At 47.4% G+C, this 12175-nt stretch overlaps 1 protein-coding gene across 18 annotated transcripts in view; it reads right to left on the bottom strand.

Annotated features, from left to right (window-relative positions):
- FBRSL1 (fibrosin like 1) overlaps window positions 1-12175 on the bottom strand; it is a gene marked incomplete at its 5' end in the record, with an annotated part of 551881 nt that overhangs the window by 21522 nt on the left and 518184 nt on the right. For 8 of the 18 annotated variants that reach the window (XM_082325239.1, XM_082325250.1, XM_082325251.1 and 5 more), the window contains 4 exons: window positions 550-785; window positions 969-1037; window positions 5185-5438; window positions 7017-7413. In XM_082325239.1, the coding sequence (XP_082181365.1) occupies window positions 550-785; window positions 969-1037; window positions 5185-5438; window positions 7017-7413 (956 nt within the window). Of the gene's footprint in view, window positions 1-549; window positions 1038-5184; window positions 5439-7016; window positions 7414-12175 lie in introns of all 18 variants that reach the window. The other 10 variants (XM_082325241.1, XM_082325249.1, XM_082325246.1 and 7 more) reach the window with 6 other exon arrangements.

Raw genomic sequence — 12175 nt, forward strand, 5'->3', positions numbered from 1 at the left:
AACCAGCCACACACAAATTAGTGCTTGTTGATGTAATCAAATAATAAATGCCAAAATCGATATAGATTAGGGAATTAGGAGGAAGAGGGACAAAACTCGTCTCAGATGAGATGCTGCACTACGGCGAGAGCTCAGGGTAAGCAAGCACGGTCTGCCCCGCAACGAACCGTTGTGGGGACTGCGTTTGGTACTGGAGGCCACCGCTCTCGTGGTGTCCTCGGTGGTGTGTTTTGGTGTGTCATGGCACCTGGCTCTGGGAAAGGGGAACAGAAATACACGGCGGGACACACGGAAAGGGGAACTAGAGGGACTCTGGATTTGTCTCATAGGTGCGGTATCTGCTCATGGGTACCAGCGTGGGGGACCTGGAGGCTCGGTGTGGAGGCTCTGGATGGAAAGGGGGTCCCTTTGGGAATGCTGGGCCTGTCTCTCCAGGCCTCCAGGTCGGAAGGGCAGGGACAGCACGGCTGGCTGAAATGAAGAGGACTGGGTTTTGTTTGACAAGAGCGGGTTAGGCTTTTTGACCAGAGATGCTCTACTTATCCTCACATTTTGGGCTGGGGTACGCACCATGGGAGGTGCAGAGGGCGGCATGAGCGGCGTCTGGGGCAAGCTGGATGGAAAAGGAGTGAATGTGTGCTGGTGGGTGTGTTGGTGCTGATGCGTGTGTTGGTGCTGGTGAAACTCCGCTCTCAGCAGCGGCACCGGGCCAAGTGAGGCAGCGGCCCGGTCCGAACTCTGAACCAAAAACCGGTTGTTCAGCTCTTGCCTGAGCAGTTCGTGATCTAGAGGAGAGAGAGAGAGAAAAAAAAAAGACACAGAGGCCCGTGGGCCTGTGAGTACCACAAAGACGGAGGAGAAAGAGTCAATATTCACCTGGCATTCCCTGTTTCTGCAGGTCATGCTGTGGTGGTTTTCTACGTGAGGACTCATTGGTGGAGGTAAGAGAGATGCCTGTGACAAAGTACCAATCAGAATCCCCGAATGAGGCTGGCAATACATGATTGGTTGGTTGAATGATATCAACAGGCTGGTATCTAAAGACAAGAGAGAACACCATGAGTCATCACAGCAGAAAACATCATCGGGGCGGCAGCAAGCATCCGCCCCCGGCCCCCCGCCCGCAGCCCCGCTACCCCCGCGCAGCTCCCACGGGCTACTCCTCCTCCCCGGCGCCTGACGGCCACGGCACCGAGGCGTCTCCGGGGGTCTGGTCTCCCGGCACGGTGGCCGGACCTTCCCGCACCAGCAAGATGCTGGGGAGCACCCTCGAGGACAACGGCTCGCTTTAAAATGAGTAATACTGACCTGTCTCCTTTGGAGGTTTGAAATTCAGAAGCACACACATACACTGAAAATGCACGGTGGGCCTAACGCGCGTGTTAAACTCTAACATATACGTACTTAGGTAAAATTTTGACAAGACCTACAACGCAATGAGATAACTGTGGATTCGGGTGGCTGGAAACTACCTACTCGGACGGCCATTTCCCAACAGATCCCTGTGTCATCCCCCCCCTTCTCAGCCCCAGGACATGCACACAGTGACCAGGAACATCCATCCTACAAACTGAGGCCTTCTTTGCATTAAGTTTTTTTTGAGATCTTAAATACTGAGCAGTCCTTTCCTCAATTTCTAACAGGCCATAATTGTCATTCTTTGTCCCTGCCTCCAGGCTTTTCTTCTATGAGAAAATATGGAGGAGGAATCAGTGGAAGAGGAGAAACATTGAACTGGCTCAAGATCTCATGAAGGTTGCAACGACTGCAGAAACAAAATGTTCTGCCATATGACCTGCGGCCTCTTCTGAGCATCTTCCTCTGGAAGGACAACTTGCACTGAATTTGAATGTGGGTTAGGGTGGTGGAAGATACCAGCACCTCAGAAACGATGTGACTGAAGACAAGAAGGACAAATGTCCACTTCCCCAAAATGTCTGCTGGTATCAATTAAATCCATCTGTGATTTTGCCTAAGAACTTCAAACAGGAATCAGCACCCAACACGTCAGGTGTTTTCCAAGCCGAGCGCAACCTGTGTCACCAGCTGTGGATGGCACACACCCCGCCGGACTGACCTACTTGCTTCTCAATTTACATGAATCCACTTCTTTCCGTGTAACACCCCTTTTAAACTACAGCAGAGAATATAAAGGGGCAAAAGCATACATGCGCTTTCAAGTTTTATTTCATGTTCTGCAGGAATTTCTTTTACTTAAATTTTCTCGAGTAACATTAGACAAGTCTAAATCAATCACTTTCTGAAGGGACATGGTTAAGATCTTTAGAAACAGGCACTCTGATGTGGAATTTCAAGGTCTCTACTACCACTCAGAAGCCTACATCCTATTGAAAGTCGCTTTTGAAAGCAAATGTTGGGTGCCTAAGTCATTTGCTTTTCGGTAATAAATGTACTGCTAAGAGCAGGTACTGTGTACAGCTATAGTCTTTATAATAATTAATACAAAAGCAGAAAGTACATATACTTGTGATACTGAAGCCTAAGGCACTGGAGCGAAAGAGTCTATAATGGGTTCTCCTTGGAGCAAGCAAACAAAAAAACCCCTTGGCTGAAAGCACTTAGGTCCAAAACCTACCCTCTTTAGAGAATATGAGTATGATTTCGTATGTGTGTGTGTGTTTATGCATTTAAATCTGGCATGACTTAAAGAAACTGAATCCTTCTGTTAGCATCAAGATAATCCACTTTTCTGGAGGGAGAGATAAAAGCGAGTTGGCAGTTGTAAGTGCTCCGATATCCAATTTCTTTAAGAGACTTGAAGTCAGACTGATAGATTTGCAGCTGGCTCCAGCCCATAGCCCCGTACCACAACTACGGCCTTTGTCAGGAAAAGAAAAGGCCCGGAGATGTTTGGAGAAGCGGTGTGGCACTCGGAGGAGTGGCTGCTTCACAGCAAGGATGGGACTGCCGAGTAATAACCCAACTCCGTGAGGGGCTCTGGGCAACGTCAGGATCAGAACTAAGTTCTTGTGCCTGCCAGTGACGCCCTGTCCCGCGGGTCTGGCCACGGGGTAACACAGCTAGGAGCAGAGTGACCGAGCAGCCCTGTGAACGCCCAAACACTACGGCTTTGCGTGCACACCTGAGGTGGGCACGGCAGAAGCAGGTCAATCCTGCTAATGTTGCAGGGACCCTCAGGCTGAGAGGAGACCGCTGTTCCCTCTGGGGATCCTGCACCAGGGCCAGCCTTGGTGCCCTTGAGTAGAGGGCAGCAGCCCACACAAGGTTTGCTCCTAAGTTACTTGTAGAAGCTTTAGGTTTCAAAAGGGAGAAATGCCACCAGAAGTGCATTCTTCTTATTCAGAGACCTGAATTTGTACCATCAGTGGATGCAGGAGCTCTGAGCTCTGCTTCTCTTCTCGCTACCAGCAACAAGTGTGCCAAAGTAAATTTAAAGAAAGAACACATTTTCTTCCAAAGCAGGGGGAGAAAAGGATGACAAAAAGGAGACCTCAAAGGGCCATACCCTCTCTGATGGCTCTTCTAAACTGTTGCTTTTACTGAGAGCACAGCACTCGAACGGCACAGCAAGGACTATGCTGCTCGTGGCGGCTGGATCCTAGCTCTTCGGGGCTGCTCAGCAATATTGTTTGCTTTTAAGAAACTTTTATGTGAATGACAACAGAAGCTCTTGGCTCTGCAGCGCTCTGTATTGATTTTATGATGTGCCAGTTTGCAGGCATTTCATATAATGCAGACAAGAGGCATTTCACTGTCTGCAGGGTTAGACGCCCAGACCTCTCCCTCCACTAACTTAGGCTTCTCCTTAAATTGCAGGAGAAATCCTTTTAGTAGGAGCAAGACTGTTACCGTTTCCTGGCAAGCTGCTGAATGTGAATAGGTCACTTGATCTTGCACCTCCTGAAGTTAATGGTGAAAACATACTTGCTTTCAGTGACTGCAATATCATGCTTTTAGTAAGCGCATTGCTATTTCCTTTTGCAATACTTTCAAAGTCTCCACCACAGTAGTCCTTTGCCTTAAACAGGGGAAGCAATGAATAGGTCTCCCACAGTGCTGCCAACATCTTCCCAGCCATGTGGTTGAAATTCTAGATGGTGCCAGGGCCCGTGAAAGCCGGCAGCTTTGGCCTATGTGGTCCTGCTTCTGGCTAGGAACCCACGGCACTTCTCTCTATCGTTGTTCTGAGAGCTCGCTTTGGACCAATTCACGTTTTTCTTTCATTTAAAGAAGCAGTTATAAATAACGGGACATTATTTAGCTCCTGGAAGAAATAAAGGGGATGCAAGGCCATCAGATTTTTCCGCAGCAAATCTGCCCTCTCCTTATTCCTTTAACCAGCTTCATAGGAAACAGAGGGTGCATTTTTTGCAAAGTGCTTGTCCTGCTTAATCCCTGCTGAGTTAGTTGTGGAGTCAAATGGCAGATCATAAGGAGGCCCCAGCAAGTGGAAGTGGCAGGGAAGTCTCCAGCTGCCAGGGTCTCTTCCAGGGACAGCTGTAGGCTAATGGATAAGCTATAAACAGCGCATTTAAGGCAGAAGCGACAATAGGATGGGGGCCAGGGTGAACAAAGGAAACTTTTTAAAAGGACGCAAAGATAGCGAGAGCCGAACAGCAGAGCTTGTCAGCTGAGCTGTCTCTGCCTCAGGCAGAAAGGCCAAGGAGCCCTGGGCACCCAGAGAGCCTGTGCTGCCGCGGGCAGAGGACCCTGCTCTGCCGGTGGGATGCGCTGCTTGTCGAAGGACCAGAGTGGAGCATAGGTGTTCAGTTAGAACAACTTTCCAGGACAATTAGAAACAGTGTTTTCGAGTCAGTTCTAACAGCGGCAGCTTTCATTAGAGTGGGGAGAAAGAAGGGGAGAATGGCAAACTGTACATCAGTCCTTTGTTAATCTAAAACATGTCTGATGACTGTGGAATGCCACACTGCACAACTCATGCCCTGAAAAGGAGATTTTTTTTTGAAAAACGTGTTTCGAAGACTTCTTATAGGAAGCTACAGTGTTATCTCTACAGTCTCTCATCTGGTAAAGCACGTCCAGGTCTCCTACCTGTTTCACGAGCGCTCTCACAGTTCCAGCACACACTGCCCGCGGAGGGGTCTGCGTCACGTTATTTTATCTGCCCACCAGCCAGCCCATCTCTCAACACCCTCCAGTGCATGCACAGCAGATCAGCCCTGGAAGAAGAAGGGAACCTACCCGCAGGGTGACCTGGTATCACGAGGCTGTTGGTAGGTAACGCTGGTGGAGGTGGCAGCGTGGGTGGGGTGGCGAACATGGCCGGATGGTGCTGGTGTTGGGTCTGCGATCTGAGAGAGAAGTGCGAGGTAGCAAGATTAGAGATGGAGAGGGGCAGAGCCGGGCCGGAGGAATGGTGCGGAGGAATCTGGGGAGAGAGGGGAAGGTGTTTCGGGAGGCTGATGCTTGTTGCACTGCTAGCACTGCTGCTCCGGCTGCAGAGAGAAAAAGGTGGGGGGAAGAAGGGGGAGAGAGACAGAGAGAGAAAGAGAGAGAGTGCGTTACCATACAAGACTGAAACGGTGCAAGAAATACACTACCAGAAACAACACAACTATGTAACACTGATCTCCGAAGCTTATGTTTTTGTTTTTCTTAATGACAGTGGAGACAGCAAGGAATCTTAATGAACTTTTCCAACAGGGCAGGACAGAGCTTGAGCTCTCTGGAGTGACGTCTCCTCCAGTGCTTGAGCAAGCTACAATCCTCAGAGCTATCTATGAGATACTGATGAAGGCCACGGAGGCAGCTGGATTTTGCACCTTTATTTAGCCTCTGGTGACCTTGCAGTGGCCGTGTGCGTCCTTGTGATCATACGACACAATTACTCTAATTCCTTTTTCTTTTGCTCTGGGTGCACAGAGTTGCATAGCGTGAGTGACTTTGGGACCGAGTTGTATCTGCTATGTGTGCTGTGCAGTTATAACCACACAAGCATGCAAACGCGCACCATGTTAATAAATTTTTCTCACAATAATTCTGTATTTTACCTCTTCTTCTATTATTATTACTCCACTGAAAGTGATCTAAGTTTTGTGGGGTGAAAGGCACTATCACTGCAGTTATTATTTAGTGTAATTCCCACAATACCAATTATTGATTGCAATCTAAACCTCCGAGATATCTTGACTAGTTTGAAATATTATTAATCATTTATGCTGTGGTGGCATTTACAGGGTAAAACCACAACAGAGCTTAAGTATGCAAGATACTATGAAGTACACATTAATAGCAGCTCTCTGTATTCATATTTTGACCCTTGTGCAGCCAAATATTATGTTTTAAATCAGTTTTGTCATCTTGTTTAGACTAGCCTAGTTCTGGTTTGGGAGGCAAGGCATGTTTTCTGTACCAGCAAAAAGACTACAGAGGTCCCAGTTAACTGGCTAAACTCTTTTCTCTAGAAACGTTTTATCCGTACCATTTTCACCCATCCTGCTTACTGGATGGAGGCCATTTAAACAGCGAAGCTAAGCCTCCTGCTAAGTCTGAGCATGTCAGATTGAAGCAGATTTCTCAGCCTACATGGGAGCCCTGTTCTAAGGGACACAGCATTTTCCGATATAGACATCCCTCTTTTGATGCTGGTGAACCAAAAAAACCTGTGATAACCATGAACAAACCTGTTTCAATGGAAGTCTTTCTGAACATGAAACAAGGGAGCTGCTCAAACTCAAACCACCTTAAATTTCTAAGGCAAGAACTAGCCACCTCAGACAAGGCAGTGCAAAACTCCACTAGAAACTGGACCTAAAGGAACTTTATCCACAGTTACACATGCCTTTCTCCCAGAAAGGGAGCATTTATCACCATGTTTCAAATGCAGTTATGTACCACTGCTGGAAAATCCAGCCTGTGCAGTCAGCACAGAAAGTCCAATACCCGACACATGGAGCACCTTGCACAGACAGTACGAGTGCTCTTGTCTCACCTCCCAACAATTTCTATGCCATTTGAAACAAGCTTTAGCCCAGTGGTAGCATAAAGATGGCAGGAGTATCCCTTTCCCCTACCTGATATTATTGAGTCCGTTGTGGGCCACCTGGTGATGCACTTGGTAATTGAGAGGTGGAGGGATGTGACTCGGAGGCTGGGTCCGAAGCTCAGGTATTAACTGAGGCTGCGACTGCGGCCGAGGTTGAGGTTGTGACTGTGGCCGAGGCTGCGGCTGAGGCGTGAGCCTTGGTGGTGCTGGTGCTGAAATCACTGGCTCCTTCTTCAACAGTGGGCTTGCTCTGGCGCTTGACGTGGGCGCTGAGGAAGTAGAAGTCACAACGGCAGCTACTGGCTGGGGGCTGGGGATAGGCAGGGCGAAGGGCACGTCGGTGCTCAGCTCCCGGCTCCGCTCTAGCCCAGACACCTTTGGGACATTGGCTGCTTTCGCTTCTGGCTTGTCATTCAAGGCGGGACCTTATGGAGCAACGAGAAAGAGAACAAAGCGCATACTGAAAGGTCTGCGTTGGTTTCTCTGCTTGGTAGAACATATGCCTGAGAAAAAACAAGTCATGTTTCAGCTCGTGGGAGCATCGTGGGAGCACTGCTGCTACAAGATGGACGTGTGTTTGTGTCTGTCCTTCCGCTGTCCTTGACTGGCCAGTCTACAGCACTTGTTAGCATGTGTGTAAGAGACTTAGCTGTCATTAAATGAATGCATACTACAAAGAACATACAGCTTTGTGACTTCTACAGGGTGCCACGGTTATGTACAGTAGGAGTGCGACTGTGTCTCAAGTTACTGCTGCAGTATTTCCTGCTCAATGTAAGTTTTAAGGCTGATAACGAACTCATGAACACCAGCTTGATCGTTAAGACGTTTCATTTTCTCAATGCTCTTTCAAGGTAATGTACATGGTGTTTAGGCTCAGCTCCAGCTCCAGCACCCTGTGACCCAAGCACTAATCATTAATGATAACCCCACCTGGCTTCTAGGGAGGGGGCTACCTGGGATCTTTGTGTAGCGAAGGATGGGACAGTTGTGGAGCGAAGCTGTGACATTGCCATCCCCCCTGCCACACACTTGCGTGGAGGAACAGAACAGAGAAGGCTGGAAAAACCCAGTCAGAAGTGCAGCGAGCACCCAAGGGCAGTCCTGCTCACCCTAAGTATTGCACACACCTGTACGCACGGCGTGTCAAAACTACCAGGAATGCTGCGACCTTGCAAAATGCACCCACGGTGAGAATTCCATATGGAATTACTCCTTCTATGATGCCAAGTATTTCCTTTTTTCCAAATTAAGCTAAACAAAGCAGCCCAAAGGGTTAAAAGGCTGGAAAGGAAAAAGGGAAAAGGGAGGAAAGGAGAGAGATTTCAGATCAAGCAGTACCCAAAAGGTCAAAGACAACCAACAGGACCAACACGAGTGTGATTCAGCTCCCACTGTAACTCCCTTTTCGACATAACCTGTGCATCCTTGAGCGCACATATACCCACAATTAGAAGAAAAGCTGTTCGTGGGTTACAAGAACTGGTGTCGTCCATGCGTTTCCCGCGCACGCGCCCCACGGTGCACACCGCACTGCTAACTGACTTTTAGGAGACATGTTTTTACTATCCACCAGAACGTGTTGGGGGCTGTTTGCATTTAGCTGGCTTGCAGACATGCCAAGCGATGCTACCTACACTCATTAACATGCTCCCAACACCCTCACGAACAAATTCCACCTTTGAAATTTTCCCGTCTCATCAAAGGACTGAGCCAGTTCCTGATGTGGGAGGTGTGGAAATAGCACACAGCACACGCTGCCAGCTAATTCTGGCCATGCAGACGCTCTAACCAGGCGTTTGCCAACGCAGCCTATGCGAGGCCAGACTCCTCGCTGGTGCTGCTGCTTCGACGACTTGAGCACCCCCATGCCAGCATTAGATGAGAGGAGGACAGTGATGAACCAGAGCCTGTAGCACACCAGCTCACTTTCGGTACAGAAAACGCCCACGTGGTGATGGCATCTCCTTCCTTGAGATGAAAGGCAGTTTCCCACACTGCTTCTGGCTCTGCTTGCACTCTCACCATTGCACCATTTCCTTCATCAATCAATCAATCAATCAATCAATCACTACCTAAGTATAAATTCAGAATGTGAAAAGAGAATGAATGGAAACATATGGACTATATTTATCAGCTGAAGATGTCGGAGGACTTGAGGCCTCAAACCCACAAATAACAGGAGCAGAAGCCTTTCCAAACACCAGTGCTTTGGCTGGCAGCAAGTATGATCAACCCTGTACTTCCCAGCACCATAAGGTTCCATCTTTACAGGCTTGACACAATGTCTGGAGGTCCTAAATTATTCCCTACCACAAATATAAAGCTAACTCTCATTTCAGTAAATTTCTTTTTCAAGTATGAGTTCATGCATCACAGGTACCCTGGTTTTGAGATGTAACTAGGCTTGGTTCCAATGTTATTTAGAGTGACAAAGAATTTATTTCTAAAATCAAATTCTCATTGCTCTTGTGCACCATTATTTTTTATAATGCCAGCTACCTTCCTCAGATTTTATTACTTACAATTGAAAAATTGTCATTGACTAGTCAAGCCAGGGGTCCCCACACTGTGCATTTTGGAGGAAGAGTATCCACAGCTGTAGATCCCACTGGTTTTCAGGAGCTACCCATTAAAAGCAATTGGGTTTCATTCCTGACCATAGGTTTCTTGAGAGCCTATTAGCTCTTTGCATCCAACAGGCCTCCTCCTACAGAGTTAAACTTGATAGTGTGTAATTATAGGCAATGTAGACTAATGGTGTATATTCAAAACACACTGGCACCGCAAAAGTTAGTTGAGTAAAAAGTCAATTAGATCCAAACCAAATCAATAAAGTCCCGCATTAAAAGCAGCTGTTTGACCAGTTTTATGTACAACTATCGATTCCCTGTGGTTTCAGCATTAGTTCTCATTTGCAATTTCTCACAGCAAAAGCTCATGCTCCCTTGCTGACTGAATTGACCAGCCAGCCTGGTTGTATTAGTTAGGACTAGGGGTACAGGACTAGTTTCTGCTGCCAACTTGCACCTCTCAGGTTGCAGTACTGAAATGTTTTTGTGTTTCATTCTTGATGACAATGAAAATACCCAGATGCTTCCCCCCCCGCCCCTCTGGAAAAGGTACAGTGTGAGTATCTTCTCGCCTTTTGTAGCCGTGTTGAGCAAAAGCAGAAGCACCGAGAAGGGGAAGATATGGTGTGAATTCACGGGCGAGCGTGGAGAAGCGTGTGAGAGACAGCAGAATGCCCATGCCTTCCCAGCCACCACGTGGGAAGGACGGTGGGTGAATCCGGGTGTTCTGGTGACTTTGCTGTTTCCCCTTCTGATGGCCGTGATGCAGTACAAGCGAGAGAAGCTGCTTCACGTGGCTGACTTGAGGGTGAACTGCCATGGGTGACGGGAAGGGAACCACACGGGAACAAAGAAAGGCAGGACAAACCATGGAGAGAAATGATAGGAAGACAGCGATGCCAGGCACTAGGACCTGCCTGGGGTTTGAAAGTCAAACCTTCTGCAAGGGAAACTTTTCTCACATCGAGGTGTTTCACTTAAGTCTCTGGTAAAACAGATTTGGACAAAATGGAAAGCAGATGCCCCAATGGAAATACATCTCATCCATATGTCTCACTACTCTAGAAGACACAAAAGGCACTTCTAAGCCAAGACTTAAGACCCTTCACTTCAGCTAACTCCATGGAGTGTCATCCCATGCCTTACTCGTGCTCTGACACTGAAGAACACACACCTTTCTTTCTTTCTTTCTTTCTTTCCTTTCAGACTCTTCTACCAACACTTACTTCTACCTGTTCAGTGCCTGTTTCCACTACCCAGTCACTAGCTAACCATGCTCCGGAGGGCTCCAGAAAACTGACTATTTCCAGGCCACTTTCCCTGTGCAACCAAAGAAACAATGAATTTTGAAGGCTGTAATTACCTGGTTTCCTAGGTACTTAACAAGATCTTTATCATGCAACCTATCATAGAATTCTCCAATTCAAGACTTTCCATTCACATGCAAGTCTCTGAGCCACCTTCCCTGAAATATCTCAGAAAGTTAATTTCAATGATTTTAACGAGAGATGTTGCCCATTCTGATCAGGATCTCAAACTCTGCAGTTTCTCTCTAGGACGCTGGAATGTCCCTCCTAAGGGAACTACACTCTTGCACGCCCAAGCTCCTTCCAATCGACCAGGCTGACTGCTGGTCACATATGGAAATATCCCAAGGAAAGAAACAGAAAAATCCCTTTTGTGCAAGCTGGGTCAGGTTTCACTGAGATCCTTTCAGAAATTTCTGCACTTCGGCTCCTCATCTAGTTCTTCTGAGCACATGAACCCGTGGAGCTGAGCACAACTGCCCCAGCAAAAGCACAGACCCACCAGACCACACCACAACGTTCTAGAGGCAAAAATGTGTTTATTTTTACCAAGTCCTAGAGTAATTTTCATGCTTAATGATAACAGGCTGAGCCAATTTGCCTAAGACTTGACAGTCAGCTCCAATAATTCAACCTTAATTAAACCTGAACGCGTGTCAGTTCAGCTCTTCCCTTCGCAGGAAACCTGACATTTGCAATGATTCATGTTCCAGCCATGCTACGGGAAGGCTGGATCACATCTGCCATTCTCCACCATGCGGAGCGCTACCCCTTTTCAGCATGCCAACTTTGTTTATTTTCTAACCAAACACTTTGGACTTCTTCCATTGAGAGGTTTTCTTAAATGAACAGACAGTGAAACATGTCTTGATCTCACGGGGAGGAATGATGACTGCGTGCGAGAGACAGGGAAGAAAGGACTGAAACTGCTCTAACAACAAAAATAACAACAACCTGGGATTAGTAATTCTCGCCTCCTTGAACAACTAATTTGTCATTTGGAGTGTGGCAAAATTGCAACCTTGCTGTGTCTTGGGCTACATCCCATTCCAATTTGACCTGGTAAAGATGAAAACTCTTAACAATTTTAAAAGCAGAGAAAGCTTTAGCTACTGCTGGTGGAAATCTGTCGAAACAAGAACTGAAGTTTAAGGGAAACCCCAAAGTCAACTACAGTTGAATTTGCTGCAAAAAGTGTGCTTCAGAAGGAGTTACCTGAATCTGAAAGACCATCAGCATGGATCCAATATGAAACGTCAGTGAATTCAAAATCTGTGATTGGCATAAACACGCACCGCCCATCCCCA

This window comes from Platalea leucorodia, assembly GCF_965183815.1.
Source record: "Platalea leucorodia genome assembly, chromosome: 12".
NCBI classification, from domain to species: domain Eukaryota; kingdom Metazoa; phylum Chordata; class Aves; order Pelecaniformes; family Threskiornithidae; genus Platalea; species Platalea leucorodia.